The following is an 18523-nucleotide window of genomic DNA, read 5'->3' as shown; positions in this document are numbered from 1 at the left end:
ATTTGGTATACAAAATTATATTTATTCAACTCGTGTAAAATGCGAGGTTTTTAAAAATTTAACTTTTATTATTTACTATACAAAGTTACATTTATATAACCCGTGTAATACATGAAGTTTTTTAAAATATAACTTTTTTATCATTTGCTATGTAAAATTATATTTATTCAACACGTGTAATACACAGGGTTTTTAAGGATATAATTTATTTTTATTATTTGGTAGATTTTTCAACCTGACTATACACGGGTTTTTTAAAGATACGTCGTTTTTAGTATTTAATATACAAAATTACATTTATTTAATATGTGTAATACACATAATTTTTAAAGATATAACTCTTTTTTAGATCTATTCAACACGTCTAATATACGGGGTTTTTAAGGATGTAATTTTTTATCATTTGGTAGATTTATTCAACCCGATTATACACGAGTCTTTTAAAGATACGACGTTTTTAGTATTTAGTATAAAAAAATACATTTATTTAATCTGTGTAATACACATGGTTTTTACAAATATAACTTTTTTTATTATTTGATATATAAAATTACATTTATTTAACTCGTAAAATATACGAGTTTCATAAAGATATAACTTTTTATTATTTAATATATAAAATTACATTTATTTAACCCGTGTAATACACGGGGTTCTAACCTAGTTAAATTATATATGTTTTATATTATATATACAAAAATATAATTATAAAGACATATTTTTATAAACACGCATGTAAAAATATCTATAGATTTAGATAAATAAAATAACGGGGGCGGTTCCCCTAAGAAGCCTATTTTGCCTAAGTTGCCTAAGAAGCAATCTACACCATGTTTTTAAACAACCAATGGACCAGATTAAATCCCTAATATTAAACTAGATAAGTAAACAATTAAAACGCGCGGGGGTATTTTCGCCATAAACAAAAAAATAGTACTGGACAAAAAGGAAAGCAGTTATTGACGATTCAAAACAGTTCTTCTTCACTCTCTCTCAAAACTTCCCAATGGCTAAGAAACGTCCCCTAAAATCGACAATAAGAGAGACGAAAATCGAACAAACAACAACAAAAACAGCATCAACGATGGATTCAGAGAGTACGTTCCATTTTTTTTTTTGCATTTTGGTGTATTCGTTTCAATTTTGTACGGTTTTTCTAAGTTTCTTCGAAATCAAATCGATTACACAGGTTCTAAGAGATCTACAAGAAGCCAGAAGCATAAAGAAACAAAACCTGATGACGATTTCGAAGGTTTGTTAAGGATCTGTAAACGAACAGATTTCTAGGGTTTTAATATGTCTAAACTGATTCATGTTCTGCATTTTATAAAACAGATCCATCGTTGTGTTTTAATGAAATAGTGCTGGTTTATTTTTTGTGCTGGTTTATTTTATGTGCTGGTTTAACCTATGTGCTAGTTTAGTGTTTTAGAAATATCTAGCACAAAGTTGTGGTTGGTTTTCTGGTTTTGAAATCGGTGCTGGTTTAACTTCCGTGCTAGTTTAGTGTTTTTTAAGAAACTAGCACAAAGTTCTAGTTGGTTTTTTGGGTTCCAAATATGTGCTGGTTTACTATCTGTGCTAGTTTACTATCTGTGCTAGTTTATTGCTTTAGAAGAAACTAGCACAAAGGGTTTAGTGTTTTCTAGTAAACTAGCACAAATTCTAGTTGGTTTACCGTCTGTGCTACTTTAGTGTTTTAGAAGAAACTAGCACAAGTGGTTTTTTTGGGTTCCAAATCTGTGCTGGTTTACCGACTGTGCTACTTTTAAATTCAGGAGATAAGTAATATAAGTTTCAGTTGCTTTTTTGTGTGTGAAAACAGAGCTGTACAATCCCAAACCACTACAAATTGTACAACCAGGAGAACCAATCCCTACTTTTGATAATGAACCTTTGCATCCCATTCCACTAAAAGTTGTAAGACCAACAAAAAAGGAATATTATATGAGTCCGAAATTTTGGAATGAAGTAGCAATCTGGGGCCAAACTATACCAATCATCCTACTTCTGGTGGTGAACCTTCAGATCCCATAAAAGAAGAGATTGATGAGAAACCTGAAATCTCAGTTGTACAACCCAAAAAAGAAGAAGATGATGAAAAACAAAAGATCCCCATCCTACAACCTAAACATGAAGAAGATGAGGAAAAACCTATAATCTCAGTCAAGAATTTTGGAAGGAAGTAGCAATCTAGCCAGCTCCTGCTATGATCATCATGTTTATGTTGTTTGTTTTAGTTTTCTAATGTTATCAATGTTGTTATGTATTATGATCATGTTTTTCTGAACCTTATGTAACAATGATGTTTTGAATTATAAAAATCATGGTTTATTATGTATTAAATGATCAAAATGGTACTGGTTATTGTTTTTTTAATATATAGTACACTTTATAACTTGTGCTGGTTACTATGTTTCTTCTGAAATTACTTGCAGGCTCATCAGACAGTGACTTCGAACAACCGGAAAAGAAACAAAAAACAGCACTAAAAGCTGTTGCCACAAACGTTGAACCTATACGATCAACACTTTTCAAGGAATTTGATAAGAAAAAAAGAATTAGAATCAGGAACAGCCCAAAAAACCTTGCTCAATTCATGCAAGTGTTATCTGACGAACAGAAAGCAGAAGTAGATAACATGGGATTTGAAAGCATGAAGAACTTTGATATAACAAAAATACCAACTGATCTGGGATACTGGCTCGCTAACAATTATGAACCTACAATCAACACACTGAATCTAGGTACACATAATGTAGTGATAACACCTAACCTAGTACAAGAAGTTCTTGGCATACCAATGGGTAAAGTGAAGGTTAAGGAGTTGACTAAACCATCAATGAGTGATCCAGTTGTTGCAGAGTTTAGAAATCAATTTAAAATTGATGATGAACTGCCAAAAATGCATCATATTATTCATGTTGTGAAAGAACAGAAGGAGAGTGGAAGGCTATTTCAACTGAACTTTCTTGTAATGTTCAACTCAATAATGGCAGAGCTCACACACGGTGGCAACGTCAACATGAAATTCCTTACAACATTGCAACCTGATGTAGATATTAAGGATGTTGACTGGTGCAGCTACGTGATCGACTGCTTGAACAGAAAGACAACAAGCTGGTTCCAATCTAAAGCAGCACATTACATCGGACCGATAACATTTCTAGTGGTATGTTGTAGTTATCTAAAAATGATTTATATTTATTGTTTTTTTATCAAACATAATAACAAAAACTAACTTGTAAATCAATCAATCAGTTGGTTTATGCGCATGATACATACCAAAGAACAAATCCAACACAGAAGATGATACCAGCTGTAATGTATCATAAAAATGATACAATTAAAAAGCTTGGTCCGGTGGTGGAAAGCAATAAAAGAAAGAGAAGTGAAAAAGATGGGAAACCAGCACAGAAACTCACCTTGACAACACAAACACCTACTCAAAAGGTGGTGAAGAGTAAGAAGAAAACAAGTTTGAAAGCAGCAACAACTGGTGAAAAACGAAAGAATTTGAAGGTAAAACTGAAGAAAAAGAAAAAAGCACCAGCTGAACAACCTCTATCCACATATCAACAAATCTCAAAGGAAACTGATGAAGCTAGAAATCATTACTTTAGTGACTTCCCAGAATCTCTAGACATTACACAAAGTTTGGACATTCCACAATCCCAGGAAAAACTCTCACAAATTCCACCTACAAATCCAACAGGTGGAGTGGTAATTTCTATTTTATTGTGTTTATCTGTAGTATTACTGAAAAAAGTGCTGGTTTAGATGGTTATTGAAAAAATGTGCTACTTTTATGACATTTGTTAAAAAATGTGTTACTTTTATGACATTTAGTGTTTGGAATGTTAAATTGTGCTAGTTTATACCTAGTATATGTTAGTTTAATGTTAGAATTTGGAATGTTAAATTGTGCTGATTTATGTGCTAAAGTGTGCTGGTTTAAATGGATTATAAAACTGTGCTAGTTTGAAATGTGCTACTTTTATTGTAAACTTTTATCATGTGTATGTAAAAATAAAAATGGAAAATGTGCTACTTTTACAATTTGTGCTACTTTATAAAAAGAATGTGCTACTTTTACAATTTGTGCTACTTTATAAAAAGAATGTGTTGGTTATCTTTTCAGGAATGGATTTGTCTGATAAAATCCAAAACAAAAGAGCTGGACATGCATGTCAAAGAAACACACGAAATGATTGCAGAATGTTTAACAAAGTACAAAGGTGAGGAGGTTGTGGATGCTGTGGATGAGTGGAGAAAAAGATTGGTAGTATATGGTGAAAAGTACAATTTCGAGAAGCAAGAATCAGAAGCAGGGAATGAAGAAAAGAAAAAAGGAGGAAGTGGAGAGAAGACAGAAGGAGGGAATGAAAAGGAAGAAGGGAATGAAGTTAAACTTACCCAATCACAAAAAAAATGGTGGTCTCACAATTTGATTCAACTCCTTTCAGAATCACCAGTTCAATGTGGCCAGAGATTATAAAAGAAATAGAAAAGGCAGAACAGGTAGCAAGCAGCAAAAAAGATGGTGCTGATCATGGAGTTGGTGGTGAAGAAGAAAAGGATGCAGGTGGAGAAAAGGTTAAAGATGGTAAACCTGATGGGGAAACAACAAAGAAAGGAGGTGAAGATGCTAATGAACCACCAAAGGGAGAAAGTGACACTGCTGGTCAACCAGCAAAGAAAGAAGGAAATGAGGCTGCTGGTCAACCAGCACAGCAAGGAGAGGTTTTTAAAACACCAGAAAATGAAACCAAAAAAGACAGTGAAAAACAAGAATTCATAGGTGAAGAAGAAAAGGATGCAGGTGGAGAAAAGGTTAAAGATGGTAAACTTGATGGGGAAACAACAAAGAAAGGAGGTGAAGATGCTAATGAACCACCAAAGGGAGAAAGTGACACTGCTGGCCAACCAGCAAAGAAAGAAGGAAATGAGGCTGCTGGTCAACCAGCACAGCAAGGAGAGGTTTTTAAAACACCAGAAAAGGAACCCAAAAAAGACAGTGAAAAACAAGAATTCATAGGTGAAGACCTAAACGCCGGAGACCAGAAGAAAAGCAAACGTACAACTCACCCTGCCGAACCTTTATGTTCACCATATATGCAGCGAGTTGTACAAATAAAAACAAAAACTGAAAAAATTGAAGTAAGGATAGCCGAATGGATGTTCTCGACAGTTGACGACCCCTGGTAAGTATAAAAACCAACAAAATCTTAATTGGATAAAAATAAGTATTTAAACTAATGTGTATTACAACAATGCAGGGTGTTTATATTTGAGACAGCATTTAACACAAACTTTCAAGGGTATTTCTGGAGTCGCTTCACCCGAACTTATACATACATGTCCAAGTCCTAACAGCTTGGTCATTGGTACTAAACAGTGAAGAGGTCTACAGAAGCAAAGGTTCACCGGCAAGAGTTTTCTGCCCATGCAACATGCTGGTATGTTTTCTAATATGTGCTGGTTTTAATAACAGATTAGAAAAAGCACATTTAACAAAATGTGCTGGATTATTACACATTGTGCTGGTTTTGAAATATTAATGTTTTATTAATAGCTGGTTAGTCTAATATATGAAATGCTATTATTGTGCTGGTTCATAACACATTGTGCTGGTGCTGGTTTATAACACATTGTGCTGGTTTCTGTGCAGGGAGAAAACAACTTCAAACCAAAACTGAACAAAAAGACCTGCACACAAAATTTCAGAGAAAACATTGCCGCGACATTGATGACTACCGAGTTTGGAACTATTAGGAAAGTGGACATGTTGTTCATTCCAATACTACAAAACAAGCACTACTACATTGTATGTTTTGATTTCAAGGGAGAAGCCATCAAGATTATAGACAACATGAAAGGGAAAGCAAAAGCACAAAAAATGGCACGTGCTAAAAGAGTGGTAATATATTGATGCCCATTAATTCTGTGCTGTTTATTTTAATTATATTTGTGATGCTTAGGGATTTTGATTTTGAAAATTTTCAAATTACAGAAAGAAATTGTATGTGATTACCTTGAAGTTGAATACCCAACAATGCACCCAAAGATGTCGCCCTTGGAACCAGAAATAATGAAAATGTCGTGGCAAACGGAAAAGAACTTTGTAGATTGTGGTGTCTTTGCAATGAGACACATGGAGACATACACAGGGAATCATGTGAGCAAGAAGGAATGGGATAGTGGGCTGTCGAAAGAGTCACCGGAACAAGACAAAGAGTTGGTTGAACTGAGATACAAGTATTTAAGCAAAATACTTTTATCCGACATCAACTTAGCGAAAGGTGAAATGATGGAACTGTTAGAGAAGTATGAGAAGATGGAGCCTGAAAAGAAAGAGGAATGCAAGAAAAATGCGGAAACGAAAATCAATGACAGATTGAACCAGAAATATTGATTGTGTTGGTTGAACAATATAACATTAGTTTGGTAGTTGTCTGTAATATTTTGTGCTGGTTTAACAATTAATATGGTGCTGGTTTAACAATTACATTGTACTGCTTTAACAGTTATATTAGGAAAGTTAATTTTATGCTGGTTTTACAATTAATATTGTGCTGGTTTCACTATGACAATATGTGATGGTTTCATAGAAGAAGTTTAAAATTGTGCTGGTTTTATAATTGTGCTGGTTTTAAAGAACAAAGTTTAAATTTGTGCTGGTTTTAAAGAACAAAGTTTAAAATTGTGCTGGTTTTAAACAGTATATTGAATGTTGAAAAATCAAATTCTTGACAATTGCATTTACAAAATCAACAAAAACTAATAATGTGCTAGTTGAATGTTGTAAACATAATAAGAATACAAGAAATCCAAACTGAAATGAAAAAAATAACAAATCCAAATATCATGATTTCCAAGACACACGACTAACTGCTCTTCTGGGAATCAGCAACAGTAGTCTTCATCTTACAAGTCCGACTATTATGTCCATGACCTCCACATATCAAACAACCTCTAGTTTTAGTTTTCTTTGATATTCTTGAAGATGATACCTCACGAAAAGACTTTAAGCGTTTGTTTGAACCACACCCCTTGTTTCTAATACTACTAGGTGGAAGAATGGTAGCAGAAGACGATGAACATGGCTGATCAGCATGAAGAATATTAGCTAATCTTGCATTCTTGTCAAGTGATTCTGCAGGAAGGTCAGCAGAATCAACCTTCAACTTCGACTCGATCACTTGGTCTCTATACAACGATAACAGGTCAATATTTGTAACAAGACGGTTAACAATATGTTCAGTTGCAGCCATTATCTCACGCACAATGCTGGAAGCACGTTCAACTTGATTACCAGCAGCATTTTGATCAAAACTCGAAACTTTTGTCTTTTTTGGAACAACATCTCTTGTCCAACGCCCCATAACATATTTTTTAGGGAACTCCTTTATACCACAAAGACGAAGAACACAAAAGGCATGCCTACATAGCAAACCATACTGCTCATATCGGTTGCAGCTGCATTTAATTACCATATCCTTAGGAGTAAAAAGAACCTACACAAATAACAAATGCTTATATTGTGCTAGTTTATAACAAAAGTGTGCTGGTTTATATATGTAAAATTCTAATTGTAAATATAAATCACTGTGCTACTTAAAATGTATTGTAAAAAGCAGAACATGTTTGTGCTACTAAAGGTATAAATAAATACCTCATGAAGGCCAGGAAGATTGACCTGTAGAATATAAAACTTAATTGAATCACCAACTTCTTCTTCACGCCTGCACATACAATTCTTGCAAGCAAGTCGAATTTCTTCTTGAACATCAAAAAATATCCCCCGAGTATAAATCTTTGCAGCTTCCAGTTCCAATTCATAATTGGTTTTCATGCGAGGTTGTGTGTATCTGGTATCATGATCACGTTTGCTGCGCTTAAACCTCTGAGATTCCATTGCAGTATCAAAATGGCTCAAAAACTCAACTAATGACAATTTTGTGTTGGTTAATTGACCAAAAAAATGATTTTCACTCTCAGACCTAGATGTTGTACGCATAAGACCGGACATATGTTCATGACGATAGTATGCAGGAATCCAATCTGATCTGAGGTTGTACATATCAGACAGCCAGCTGTTACTAGTAAGGTTGTACTTAATCATTAAATCACACCATTGTGTCTCAAACTGTGCTGGTTCAAGAGCATCAGTCCATACAACATCACATATATCTTCTTTAAAAACCTCATCTTGTGATAGCTCAGTACCAACCTATAACAAAAAAAAAATAATTAGTATATTAAAACAGCAAACAAATCCTAAAATGTGCTGGTTTATATGTTAAAGTGTGCTAGTTGATGTATAAACTTAAACTATGATGCTTAAACTGTGATGGTTTAAAGAAAGTGTGCTGGTTTAAAAGTGTGCTGAGTTATATGCCAAAGTGTGCTGGTTTAAAAGTGTGCTGGTTTATATGCTAAAGTGTGCTGGTTTAAATGGATTGTTTAAAGTGTGCTGGTTTATATGCTAAAAGTGTGCTGGTTTAAGAAAGTTACCTTTTCAGAAACTTTGATCATTATATGCCACATACACAAACGATGTCTGGTATCTGGGAAAACATCTCGGATGGCAATTTTCATTGCAGCGTCCTGATCAGTCACAACCACCTTAGGTGCATCACCAAAAGCCTTCAAAAAACTTTGAAGAAGCCATTTATATGATTCAGCAGTTTCAGATGCTAACAAAGAACCAGCAAACGTGACATTGTGATGATGATTATCGATTCCAGTGAACGGAACAAATACCAAGTCATACCTAAAAATTGAATTGATTATATTACAACTGCTTGCTGAATTGTGCTAGTTTAATAAAAATATGAATAAATGATCTACAAAAAGTGAATAAAATACCTGTTCGTACGGAACGTAGCATCAAAAGACATAACATCCCCAAAGACCTCATAATTCAGTTTCATTTCTTCATCAGCCCAAAATAATCCAACAAGAGCACTTTTTTCATCACAATAAAATTCACAAGAAAAATTCGGCAAATACAGCTTCTTCTTCATAAGACGTTGGACAGCCATATCCACATCAAACTCTCCAATGAACAAATTAATATCTCTTTTAAAATTTTTACAATCAGTAGACGTCACTCCAACCTTATCAAATCCACCACGAATCTTTCTCATAAGGTTGAATGCCCTAACTGGACCAATATTCATCTCAGAAAAATCAGAAAGCAGTTGCTCTTCAGTGAATGTCAACTTTCTAGACGAAGCTAAAAGATGATAATCCTCTTCATCAACAAAAGAATGATTATGCTCCTCAAATACATGAGAAATTCTATAAGTATTTTTTGGAGTTAAAGACAAACGGATGTGTGCCTTACATCCGGTACGTTTAGAAGGTCTCCTCCTTCGGTCATTTAACTTTTTATCAGCACCAACACTATCATTTACCGTGTCAACAGCACAGGATGTCGCTGAACCCTCTTTCGCACAAACAAAGTACTTTCTAATCACAACACCATTTTTTGAAGATTGAGTATGCTTTCGACCCTCAAACCCAGATAACTTAGCATACTTCTTATAGAAATTAAAGGCAGAATCAATTGACTGGAAATGCATACCAACTACAGGTTTGGAAGAATCTGAAACAATAGGAGTATAATACTGATTACCAGTAGTTGGACAGATACGAACTCCTGAAGAAATCAAAAAACCAGAACAAATAAAAGATATCAGCACAAACTTTACAATAAACCAGCACAAAAAACAAGCACAACTTTACCAGACAAACTAGCACAAAATAAAGATATCAGCACAACTTTACAAACCTACACTTTAAAATATGATGTAATATAAAAAAACCAGCACAACTTCAAAAAACCAGCACAACTTCAAAAAACCAGCACAACTTCAGAACTACACTTTTAAATAAAAACCAACACAACTTAGATCAAAACTAAAAACCTAAAAAGTAGATGAAATTAAAACTAGAAGGTATTTTACCATCGACAGTAGTAGACATCATTAAAATAGAGGAGGATAAATCAGCAAATCAATGAATGAACAGAGGAGCTAGGGTTCCAGCAAATCGATGAAAACGATGAACGATTCAGCAGGATTGATCTCAATCTCGCAGGTACCGGCAAATCGATGAAAACGATCAACGATTCAGCAGGATTGAGATTGAGATTTGCGATTGATTTAGATGAAAACGATCTCGATGAAATTGGTAAGCTCAATGAATGAATGAATGAAAAATATGAAAGAAGGAATGAAAATCGTGTGATTAAAACTAAGTACAGATATGTTTGAAATTTGCATTTTCCAATATTACCCTTTCATCTAAATTAATGAGATTGCCACATGTAAGCTCAAGATTGCTTCTTAGGAAACTTAGGGAAGATTAAATTCTTAGTTGAACAGTATGGAGAGGATGGGCTTGGAGGGGATGAGCCGCCACGTAGGCGCCACGTAGGAGTGGCTTGGAGAGGATGGACCTAGGGGGGTGGGGGATGAACCACTTTGTGTATATATATGTATGTATGTATAGGTATATGTGAGAGAAGAAAGGAGGAGAGAGGAGCAGCAACCCCGGCTGTGGGCTGCCGGGTTAGACGAGCCGAGCCCCAGGGGGGCGGTGTGGGGGTCCGGCGCCGGGCCTAGCCGGGCATCAGCCGGCCCCCATACCTTCTAGTCTAACAAGTGAAAAGGTCCCTACAAGACCTCCTTCATATTCCACACGTTGTAGAACAATGTTTGTATTATTGGACTCCAACTCGATTAAACATTAACGACGACGAAGACTTGATTCCATTCACTCTCGACTTGCAATCGCAATCGCAATCCAATCGATCAAATCCACAGTTATCCCCTTCCTCCTTCTTGTCTTGGTCGCTAAGCAAATAAATCTGAATTCTGAGAATCGAACTTGAATTCGTCAAAAAGCAATTCGAATACTGACAACAAGAATCACACTTCAGGACACCTGTCAACTACTTCGGTGTTTCCGATCTGAACAAACCCTAGGCCTCGGTGCAATCGATTGTATTCTTAATTGTTGCGGATCAATTAGGGTTTCTGTGAGTTTGATCGGACGATGGAGCGGCGGAGGAGTCCTCCCAAGCATAGACACGATGGGACCTCTCCGTTGCCGTTAGGGATGGATTGGAGTCCTCCGCCTAAGAAATGGGTATACTTTTTCTCCTTTTTGTTGTTGTTGTTTGATTGTGTTTTAGGAATTGATTTGATTGAAGAATTGAGTTGGTTATTTACTTGATTTAGGTTTATTTATTTGGATTGAATGTGAATTGTAGTGCATCTGATTGTTTTATGGAATTTCATGTTTGTGATTGGAGCTAAATATTGGTATCTATCTTCTTGTACCTTATGGTCAGAATCTGTTTGAATGTATTGCTGCTAATTAGTGAAGACAGTTGTAGTGATTACCCTCTTTTAGTTTAGATTTACTCCTGATATTGCATTAGGTTGAAGATTTCTACGTTCATACCGTTGTTTTAGAACTTTAATGATCAATAATAAGTTTAGATTTACATCTGGAATAGAAGGCCTGATAGTTCCGGTATGGATTATAAGTTCATATGTTAGTGATAAGCAGGGCGGGTTTGAATATTGGAGTTCTATAATCATGGGGTTGTTCTTGTTTGTATGTAATTTATTTGAATAATTGTGATGGAACCTTGAAATTTTATATGATTTGTTTTATGTATAGAAATGTCAACACACTAATTGAAGAAGTTGTGAATGTTTAAAAAAGATTTTACGCTGCATTTCCCTGCGGTGCTATGATACACCATGTCGGTTTTCTCGGAAATTGACTAGGCACGCCTGATATTGTGCTTCATTATTGTAGAGTTTGAAGTATCTAACGATGATAATTGTTATCCCATGTCATTTACTCAAGTGCATGAAAAAAAAAAAACTTAACAAGTAATTGATGTTAAATGGAAATGTGAAAAACAAGTAAAAAGCCAAAACAGAGCAGTAAACGTATCTGCTGCTGCTTTTGGTTATAGGGGGTGTTTGGTGTTGCGTTTTCAAAATAGATTATGCGTTTTCAAAACAGATTTTGCGTTTTCAAAACTGCGTTTTGAAAAAGCATGTAGGTACATGCTTCTCCAAAACTGCGTTTTGGAGACAGATAATCACTTTTTCATCCAAACACTTTTTTAGATTATTTATGTTTTACGACATACAAACGCAATAATCAAATAATCACTTCAAAACGTAATCCCAAACACCCTCATAGTATTATTGGACATCCATTCATCAGTGGCGGAGTTGAATGTGCTTTCACCATATTTCTATAGCTAGGCACTTCCACATAAGGATATAGATCATGAATGTGCTTTTATGGAAAAGAGTAGTGAGTTTCAATTACTGCTAGCAATAAATGAACTTATTACATACCGTATGGAGAAAACAAAATTATTATACTCCTCAAAAACAACTGTCATATTTTATAAGGAAATTGACTGTAAGCTGTAAACATTATTGTGCAGCTGTAGTACATTTTCTAGAAAGACACTATATACAATCATATGTTAGACTTGTTGATAAATTTGGATCTTGAGTTTTATTAATTGATCTATATATCCAAATTTGAGGAGTCCTTAAAATTATTCCTAATCATGTGCTAGTTTTATATGCAATATGTTCCATTCTTTATTTTTACATCATTAATTATGTTATGCTGTGTAAATTTTTGTCTGAAGACTTTATAATGTGCAGAATGGGCGGGACACAGTTTGGCCACATGATCCTCGCACAGGATGGAGTTACTGCATAACAATCCCAACGTGGGTTGTCCTTCCGAAGTCTAAAGACTCAGACCCTGTTGTGGTACTCACTCAGAATTGTTTTATCTTTACATAGTATTAGATGACGATTTATGCGAGAGTTGGCAAAAGGGGCGGTTTGTTAACAAGTTAAAGTGGGTATTTTTTTACAGGTTGACCCGAAACACTTTTTGTCAATGTTCCTAAAACTTTTAAGAAGTCATTAGTTTGCCTGAATGATTACAGAGTTTATCTTACTTTAACAATAATTTAATCTTTAGAATAAAATGATTAGGATGATTTATGCATTAAACATACACTTCGGGTAATGGGTGAAAACGAACTGGATCAGGTTGGGTTGACTGGCAACACTTCAGTGTTCAGTTTTTCCAAATTAATTAATGTATAATATATCAAATATGCAGTATCAAAATTAATCAAAATGGTTTATGGTTTTTTTTTTTTTTGAAATAGAACTGTTTAGAAGGTTGTAAGCTTTTGAATATGTTTTTGGGCAACTTTCTACTCGTTCGACCCATCATAGTTTTCCATTCAGGAATTTCTGTTTATACCTTACGATCTAACCGTTAAGCATCAGAATGTAAGCTCAAAACAGCACACACAGTTTCTTCATTTTAAAATTTACAAATGCATCTTCTATTCTTTTCCTTTTTGAAACATAATTTGATGTTCATTTGATTTTCTTCAAATTGGCATTGTGATCAGATGACTACTACTATTAACTGTTTAACTTTAGTATCAGAAGGAGACTTTCAACTAACTTTATCCATCTTAATATATTATTGATATGATTTAACTTTATTCTATATTAACATGCTTAGAACAGTTCTACAGGGTTGTGGTTGGTTTACAATCACCTGAAGGGGTCACAACGACACGAGCTGTATTAAGAAGATTTAATGATTTCTTAAGGTTACTTGCTGCTGTAAGTACATCAACTTTCTCATATGGTTTGTTTTACTGTACTTAATTAGTAATTTTAATGCTCTTGGTGTATGGTTCATTTACCTTTTACCTAAACTTTTCCAGCTTAGGAAAGCATTTCCCCAAAAGAATCTCCCACCAGCACCACCAAAGGGACTCTTGCGTTTAAAAAGTCGAACATTATTGGAAGAGGTAGTTACTGTATTTGAATCTCTTACAAAAGATATGGATGTTCTTCTATTGTTTAAATCTGTATTAATCAGATATTCGTCATTTAAATTGTTTGACATATGCCAATGATCTCTAGATCAAGTGGTGGAGGGCTTGCATTTCTCTTGAGAGATGCAGGTTCGCCTCCCACTTGGTGCAGAGTGAGGCACTGGTGGGCAATGATAGGAGACCCAGGGAAACCTGGGTTGGATCCTTGAGCCAAACGGGTTTTACCGGTAATTTCACTGTCGTGCCTACGGGCGGGTGGGTTACCGGGTTTTCCCCGGAATTGGTGGTGGACTCGGGTTACTCTCGGAGTACTCCGTTTGTCCAGTGGGTGCCCCGAGAGTGCTCGGGATTAAGTTTGTTGGCCGTTCAAAAAAAAAAAATTTGTTTGACATATGCCGGATTATTTAAGGAACTAATAGGTAAATACTAAAAAAGCATTCTTGTGAAAAAGAGTGACCTCGTGTGAAATTGTGAAAGCTTCTTAAGTTGTGTCAAAAGAATCGGTAGATAGCAAATATTATTTAACATTTTAACCTTCTAATGGTTAGTTTTCTTGCAACTGGGGTGAACCTTAAACCTGCTTATTCGATCCCTAAACAATGACATCTGTTTATTCAGACATCAAAAACCGATTATTGTGAATTCACGTCAAAATAATTAGTTCCAAAACACAATTTGCAAAAACGGGTTATTGATTTTCTGACTAAATATTTTGTCAGATAAGGTGGAAAAGTTAAGAAAATGGGTTATTGAGATAGGTGTGAAAGAGATTAGATGTTTAAGATTCATATGTTTCCTATTATGTAGAGACGTTGCTCTTTGGAGGAGTGGATGACAAAGTTGCTATCCGACATCGATATATCAAGAAGCATTGTAGTGGCATCCTTTCTGGAACTGGAATCTGCTGCTCGATCTTGTATGTTATTGTCTACTTTACCTTGTATAGCTTAAACTTTAATTTCTGATTAAATATTGAATATGTTTTCAGCATTTCAAGATGAAAACCCACAAACCGTGCAAGGAAACCGTTCCATAAGTAACAGCATCGAATCCATGGCTTCAGGTAGCACACCAATTTCTCCAGATTATGGCAGTGACACTGCTTACGAGACATCTGAAATCGGAACTTCAAGTTTAGGAAGAGATAATATATCCGAAGCCGGTACAGAAGAGTTATCTCTAGACGAAGATTTAACTGGCCCACTAGAAAAATTAGTCAAGCACGGTATGTCAAATATCGATGAGGGATTGTTAATGGGAAGTGCTATTTTAGATCAGGTTGAAGGGTATCATTCCCGAGAGATTAACCGAAGCAGTGATAAAAACGGGAATGGAGGGGGGGATTATGTGTCTGAAAAACAACAGGGTAAGTTAATTGGGAATCCCAAGAAGCTTCTAAATGGGACAACTTCATTACCAGATATGGAGTTTTCGAGTTCGTTGGCAGATGATAATATTATTACGTCAAGTGATATAAACTTAGTGCTTCCGTTGGGGCAACAACAAAAGATAAATAGGGTTCTTATCAGCATGCAGAGGAGACTGGGAACTGCAAAAACAGATATGGAGGATGTAATATCGAGACTAAACCAAGAAATAGCGGTCAAAGATTACCTTATGACCAAGGTATTGTTGAAATTACAGTTTTGGTCGGCCATGATAATCCTCTGCTGCTTTAAAGATGATTTGATAATAAATTATGTATATTGATAGGTCAAAGATTTGGAAGAAGAACTAGAGACGACGAAACTGAGAAGTAAAGAAAACCTTCATCAAGCTATTCAAATGGAAAGAGAAAGAGTTACTCAAATGCAGTGGGATATGGAAGAACTTAGACGCAAATCCCTAGAGATGGAGTTCAAATTGAAGTCTCAACAGGTTTTACGACACTCTTTCTTTTCTCACATCAAACGGGTAATTCTGTTTTCTCACCCGTTGAGAAAAACAACCCGTTAGACCTGTTTCTTTTTAAGCTATTTGTTAGGTGTTTGGAATAGAATACAATCTTGGTCGATGCATTTATTCCAGAAGTAATTTCTATGTTGTATAGTAATTGATGAGTGAAACGTTTCCAGGATGACAAGAGAGAAACAGAAGCGCCAAAAACAACATCTGTGATTGAAGAAAAAGATAAGTTACTTGAGGAGTTGGATGAAACTAAAAACAAGTTTGACCAACTTTTGAAGAAACATCAAGAACTAGAAGTTAAATCTAAAGCAGACATCAAAGTTCTTGTTAAAGAGGTTAAATCTCTTAGAAATTCACAAGCAGATTTAAAACAGCAGTTAAATCAATCACTTGTTGGAAAGTCAGAAGCCGAGGTATTTATTTCATCTCTTCATATATTAAATAGGGAAATTTTAATAGTTAGCAACATCATTTACTTGATTTCTTATCTGTTTCTTTGGACTTCATAAATCGTAATTGGAATCCGTTGTGGATTGAAATTGTCATTTAGATTATAATTAACTTTTCTTTAATTCGTGTTGCAAAGAAACTACTCCAAGAAGAAAAACAGAAGTTTGAGAAAGAGGAAATTGGCAGAGTGAATTTGCTTCATGAATTTGATGTTCTTCAGCATCGGCTTCGAGAGTGCAGCATAAACTTGTTAAACGCAAGTGAAGATAAATTAGTCATTGATTCTCCATCAATGCAAGATGCTTTGGAACTCATTAAAATATCTGATGATCACATAGAAGCCCTCCTTGCCCAGGTACATTTTACGTGCTTGTTATAGTTACGGACTGTGGGCAAGATGCGTGGGTTATGGGCAAATAAGTAAGGCGTAAATTGTGACTACAAAAACAGTAGTGTTAAGTTATGTTAGTGCTTTGATTTTAATATGCATGTATCACATGATGCGGTGATGAGATTGCATCTATGATGCGCGCATCACATGATGCGGTCTGATGTGTTAACCTTATGCAGTTGTTCATATTTGAACAAATTGCAATGGGTTGAGTTTTTCAAATCTGTCCATCAATTAAGCTATGGGTTTGAGTATTTGAACAAATTTGGCTAGAGATTACGAGAATATCCTCTATTCTAGTGTTTAAAAGTTAACAAGTTCAAATATTATCTATAAATACTTTCATAAGTATTTTTTTAATAATGAACTCCTCGCATACGTGATGCGCGCTTTTCAAAACCAGGGTTAGGGCTAAGGGGCTGTTTGGCTAAGCTTATTTTAGTGACTTATTTACTTATTTACTTTTTGAAAAGTTAAAAGGTGTTTAGGTTAGCTTATTATGTGAGAGGAATAAGTAAATAAGTCATTCCATTATGACTTATTTGCTTTTCAAATAAGCAAATAAGTAAATAAGTCATTCCAATAAGCTTAGCCAAACAGCCCCTAACTAAAATGAAAACATCCAAACTTGATACATGGAGATTGGTAATGGGTCAAAATAGGTCTGGCTTGACCACGTCATCATGAGTATGGGTCGAAACGAGCTTTTCTGACCTTCAATCATGTTTTCTTTTCATTTGTATAAATATTTAAGGCGTTAATTGTCACTACAAAAACAATAGTTACAGAATAAGGCTTATGTTATTGTTAAAATGGAAACATGGCAAACGGTCTTAATGTGTCAAAAGTTGATACACAGAGCATTTTCGACTGTTGGCAAGATGGATGGGTAACGGGTCAAAACGGGTTTGGGTTGAACCGGGTCATCATGAGTATGGGTCAAAACGGGCCATACTGACCTTCAACCACATTATCTTTTCATGAATCATGATCATAAATAATGAACTAATGAAGGCATGAATTGTGACTACAAAAATAATATAGTTACACCAATAAGGGTTATGCTACGCTAACTAAAATGGAAACATGTCAAATGGGCCAAACAGGTAAAAAGTTGTCCAAAATTATTTAAATATTTGTTTGGTTAAAAGGCTGTACAATTTCATAGTTGAAAATTTGGGATGTGATCAATATCTAAGTATGGCAAATCCGCTGACAGGTCAAACGTTGAACGTATGGTTAAAAAGCTGAGATATGAATCCTATGATCAATATTGAAGTTCTATATACTGATATACATGTTCATTGGAAATATCTGCAGGTACAAATTATAGCACAAGACGATGCTTCAACGGCTGCTGGGGACATGAATGGTGAGGAAGGTGGCCGCACATCAAGTCATAAACTTAGGCAGATGCTGTCAGAGATCCTTGTAGACAACATCAATCTAAGACGGCAGGTGAGTATGCTTATTCATCACGCTCTCAGTACTGGAATAGTAACAACAGAAGACAAGAAGATAGATACGAGATGAGAAGTATATGTGTGAGGATTGTATATACCGCAATTACATAATTATAGCATGTCGCCCGACTAACCTTACTTACATTACCTTTGTGGGTAATATGATGACTTATTTTCTACCAAGTTGTTATGGACCTTCCCTTTGTTCTTCAGCAATTGATGTGTAACTTGGGGTGGGAGATCAAGTATAGTGTAGGTGGATTATAAAGTTTAAGATGTTCATGTTTGTTGGATGATAATGCTTTGTTGGTAATGATGGTCAATGCTTGTATGTTAGGAATCAAATGCTATGATGAAATTTAGAAAATGTCTTTTGAGCGA

The 18523-nt window shown here is 35.1% G+C and overlaps 3 protein-coding genes across 3 annotated transcripts; 2 read left to right on the top strand and 1 right to left on the bottom strand.

Moving 5' to 3' along the window:
* The first annotated feature begins 779 nt into the window (after positions 1–779).
* LOC118488225 lies at positions 780–2037 on the top strand. The gene is made up of 3 exons (XM_035985462.1): positions 780–1097; positions 1190–1252; positions 1826–2037. The coding sequence occupies exons 1-3, from the start codon at positions 1007–1009 to the stop codon at positions 2035–2037; spliced, it is 366 nt and encodes a 121-aa protein (XP_035841355.1). The 5' UTR covers positions 780–1006.
* Positions 2038–6887: 4850 nt separating this feature from the next.
* LOC110917876 (protein FAR1-RELATED SEQUENCE 5-like) lies at positions 6888–8641 on the bottom strand. Its single transcript, XM_035985461.1, has 3 exons — positions 8518–8641; positions 7676–8233; positions 6888–7517 (listed from the first exon to the last, which is right to left on the bottom strand). The coding sequence occupies exons 1-3, from the start codon at positions 8599–8601 to the stop codon at positions 6888–6890; spliced, it is 1272 nt and encodes a 423-aa protein (XP_035841354.1). The 5' UTR covers positions 8602–8641.
* Positions 8642–10628: 1987 nt separating this feature from the next.
* LOC110918674 (PX domain-containing protein EREL1) lies at positions 10629–18523 on the top strand. Its single transcript, XM_022162949.2, has 10 exons — positions 10629–11160; positions 12720–12830; positions 13614–13712; positions 13817–13903; positions 14738–14846; positions 14919–15556; positions 15644–15808; positions 16006–16251; positions 16425–16643; positions 18000–18523. Exons 1-10 carry the CDS (start codon positions 11068–11070, stop codon positions 18210–18212), a joined length of 1980 nt encoding a protein of 659 aa, XP_022018641.1. The 5' UTR covers positions 10629–11067; the 3' UTR covers positions 18213–18523.

The sequence above is a fragment of the Helianthus annuus genome, chromosome 16 (assembly GCF_002127325.2).
Source record: "Helianthus annuus cultivar XRQ/B chromosome 16, HanXRQr2.0-SUNRISE, whole genome shotgun sequence".
NCBI lineage: Eukaryota > Viridiplantae > Streptophyta > Magnoliopsida > Asterales > Asteraceae > Helianthus > Helianthus annuus.
The sequence above is the reverse complement of the archived record's forward strand: the minus strand, read 5'-3'. Positions and strand labels throughout refer to the sequence as shown.

Excerpts from the sequence above, each read along its gene's own strand:
- LOC118488225 (XM_035985462.1), top strand. The coding sequence starts at position 1,007 with ATGGCTAAGAAACGTCCCCTAAAATCGACAATAAGAGAGACGAAAATC. Across the intron at positions 1,098-1,189 it reads ATCAACGATGGATTCAGAGA|GTTCTAAGAGATCTACAAGA; the intron begins GTACGTTCCATT and ends TCGATTACACAG. Across the intron at positions 1,253-1,825 it reads ACCTGATGACGATTTCGAAG|AGCTGTACAATCCCAAACCA; the intron begins GTTTGTTAAGGA and ends GTGTGAAAACAG.
- LOC110917876 (XM_035985461.1), bottom strand. The coding sequence starts at position 8,601 with ATGAAAATTGCCATCCGAGATGTTTTCCCAGATACCAGACATCGTTTG. Across the intron at positions 8,234-8,517 it reads TGATCAAAGTTTCTGAAAAG|GTTGGTACTGAGCTATCACA; the intron begins GTAACTTTCTTA and ends TTTTTGTTATAG. Across the intron at positions 7,518-7,675 it reads ATCTTCCTGGCCTTCATGAG|GTTCTTTTTACTCCTAAGGA; the intron begins GTATTTATTTAT and ends TTATTTGTGTAG.
- LOC110918674 (XM_022162949.2), top strand. The coding sequence starts at position 11,068 with ATGGAGCGGCGGAGGAGTCCTCCCAAGCATAGACACGATGGGACCTCT. Across the intron at positions 11,161-12,719 it reads GTCCTCCGCCTAAGAAATGG|AATGGGCGGGACACAGTTTG; the intron begins GTATACTTTTTC and ends TATAATGTGCAG. Across the intron at positions 14,847-14,918 it reads GGAATCTGCTGCTCGATCTT|CATTTCAAGATGAAAACCCA; the intron begins GTATGTTATTGT and ends ATATGTTTTCAG.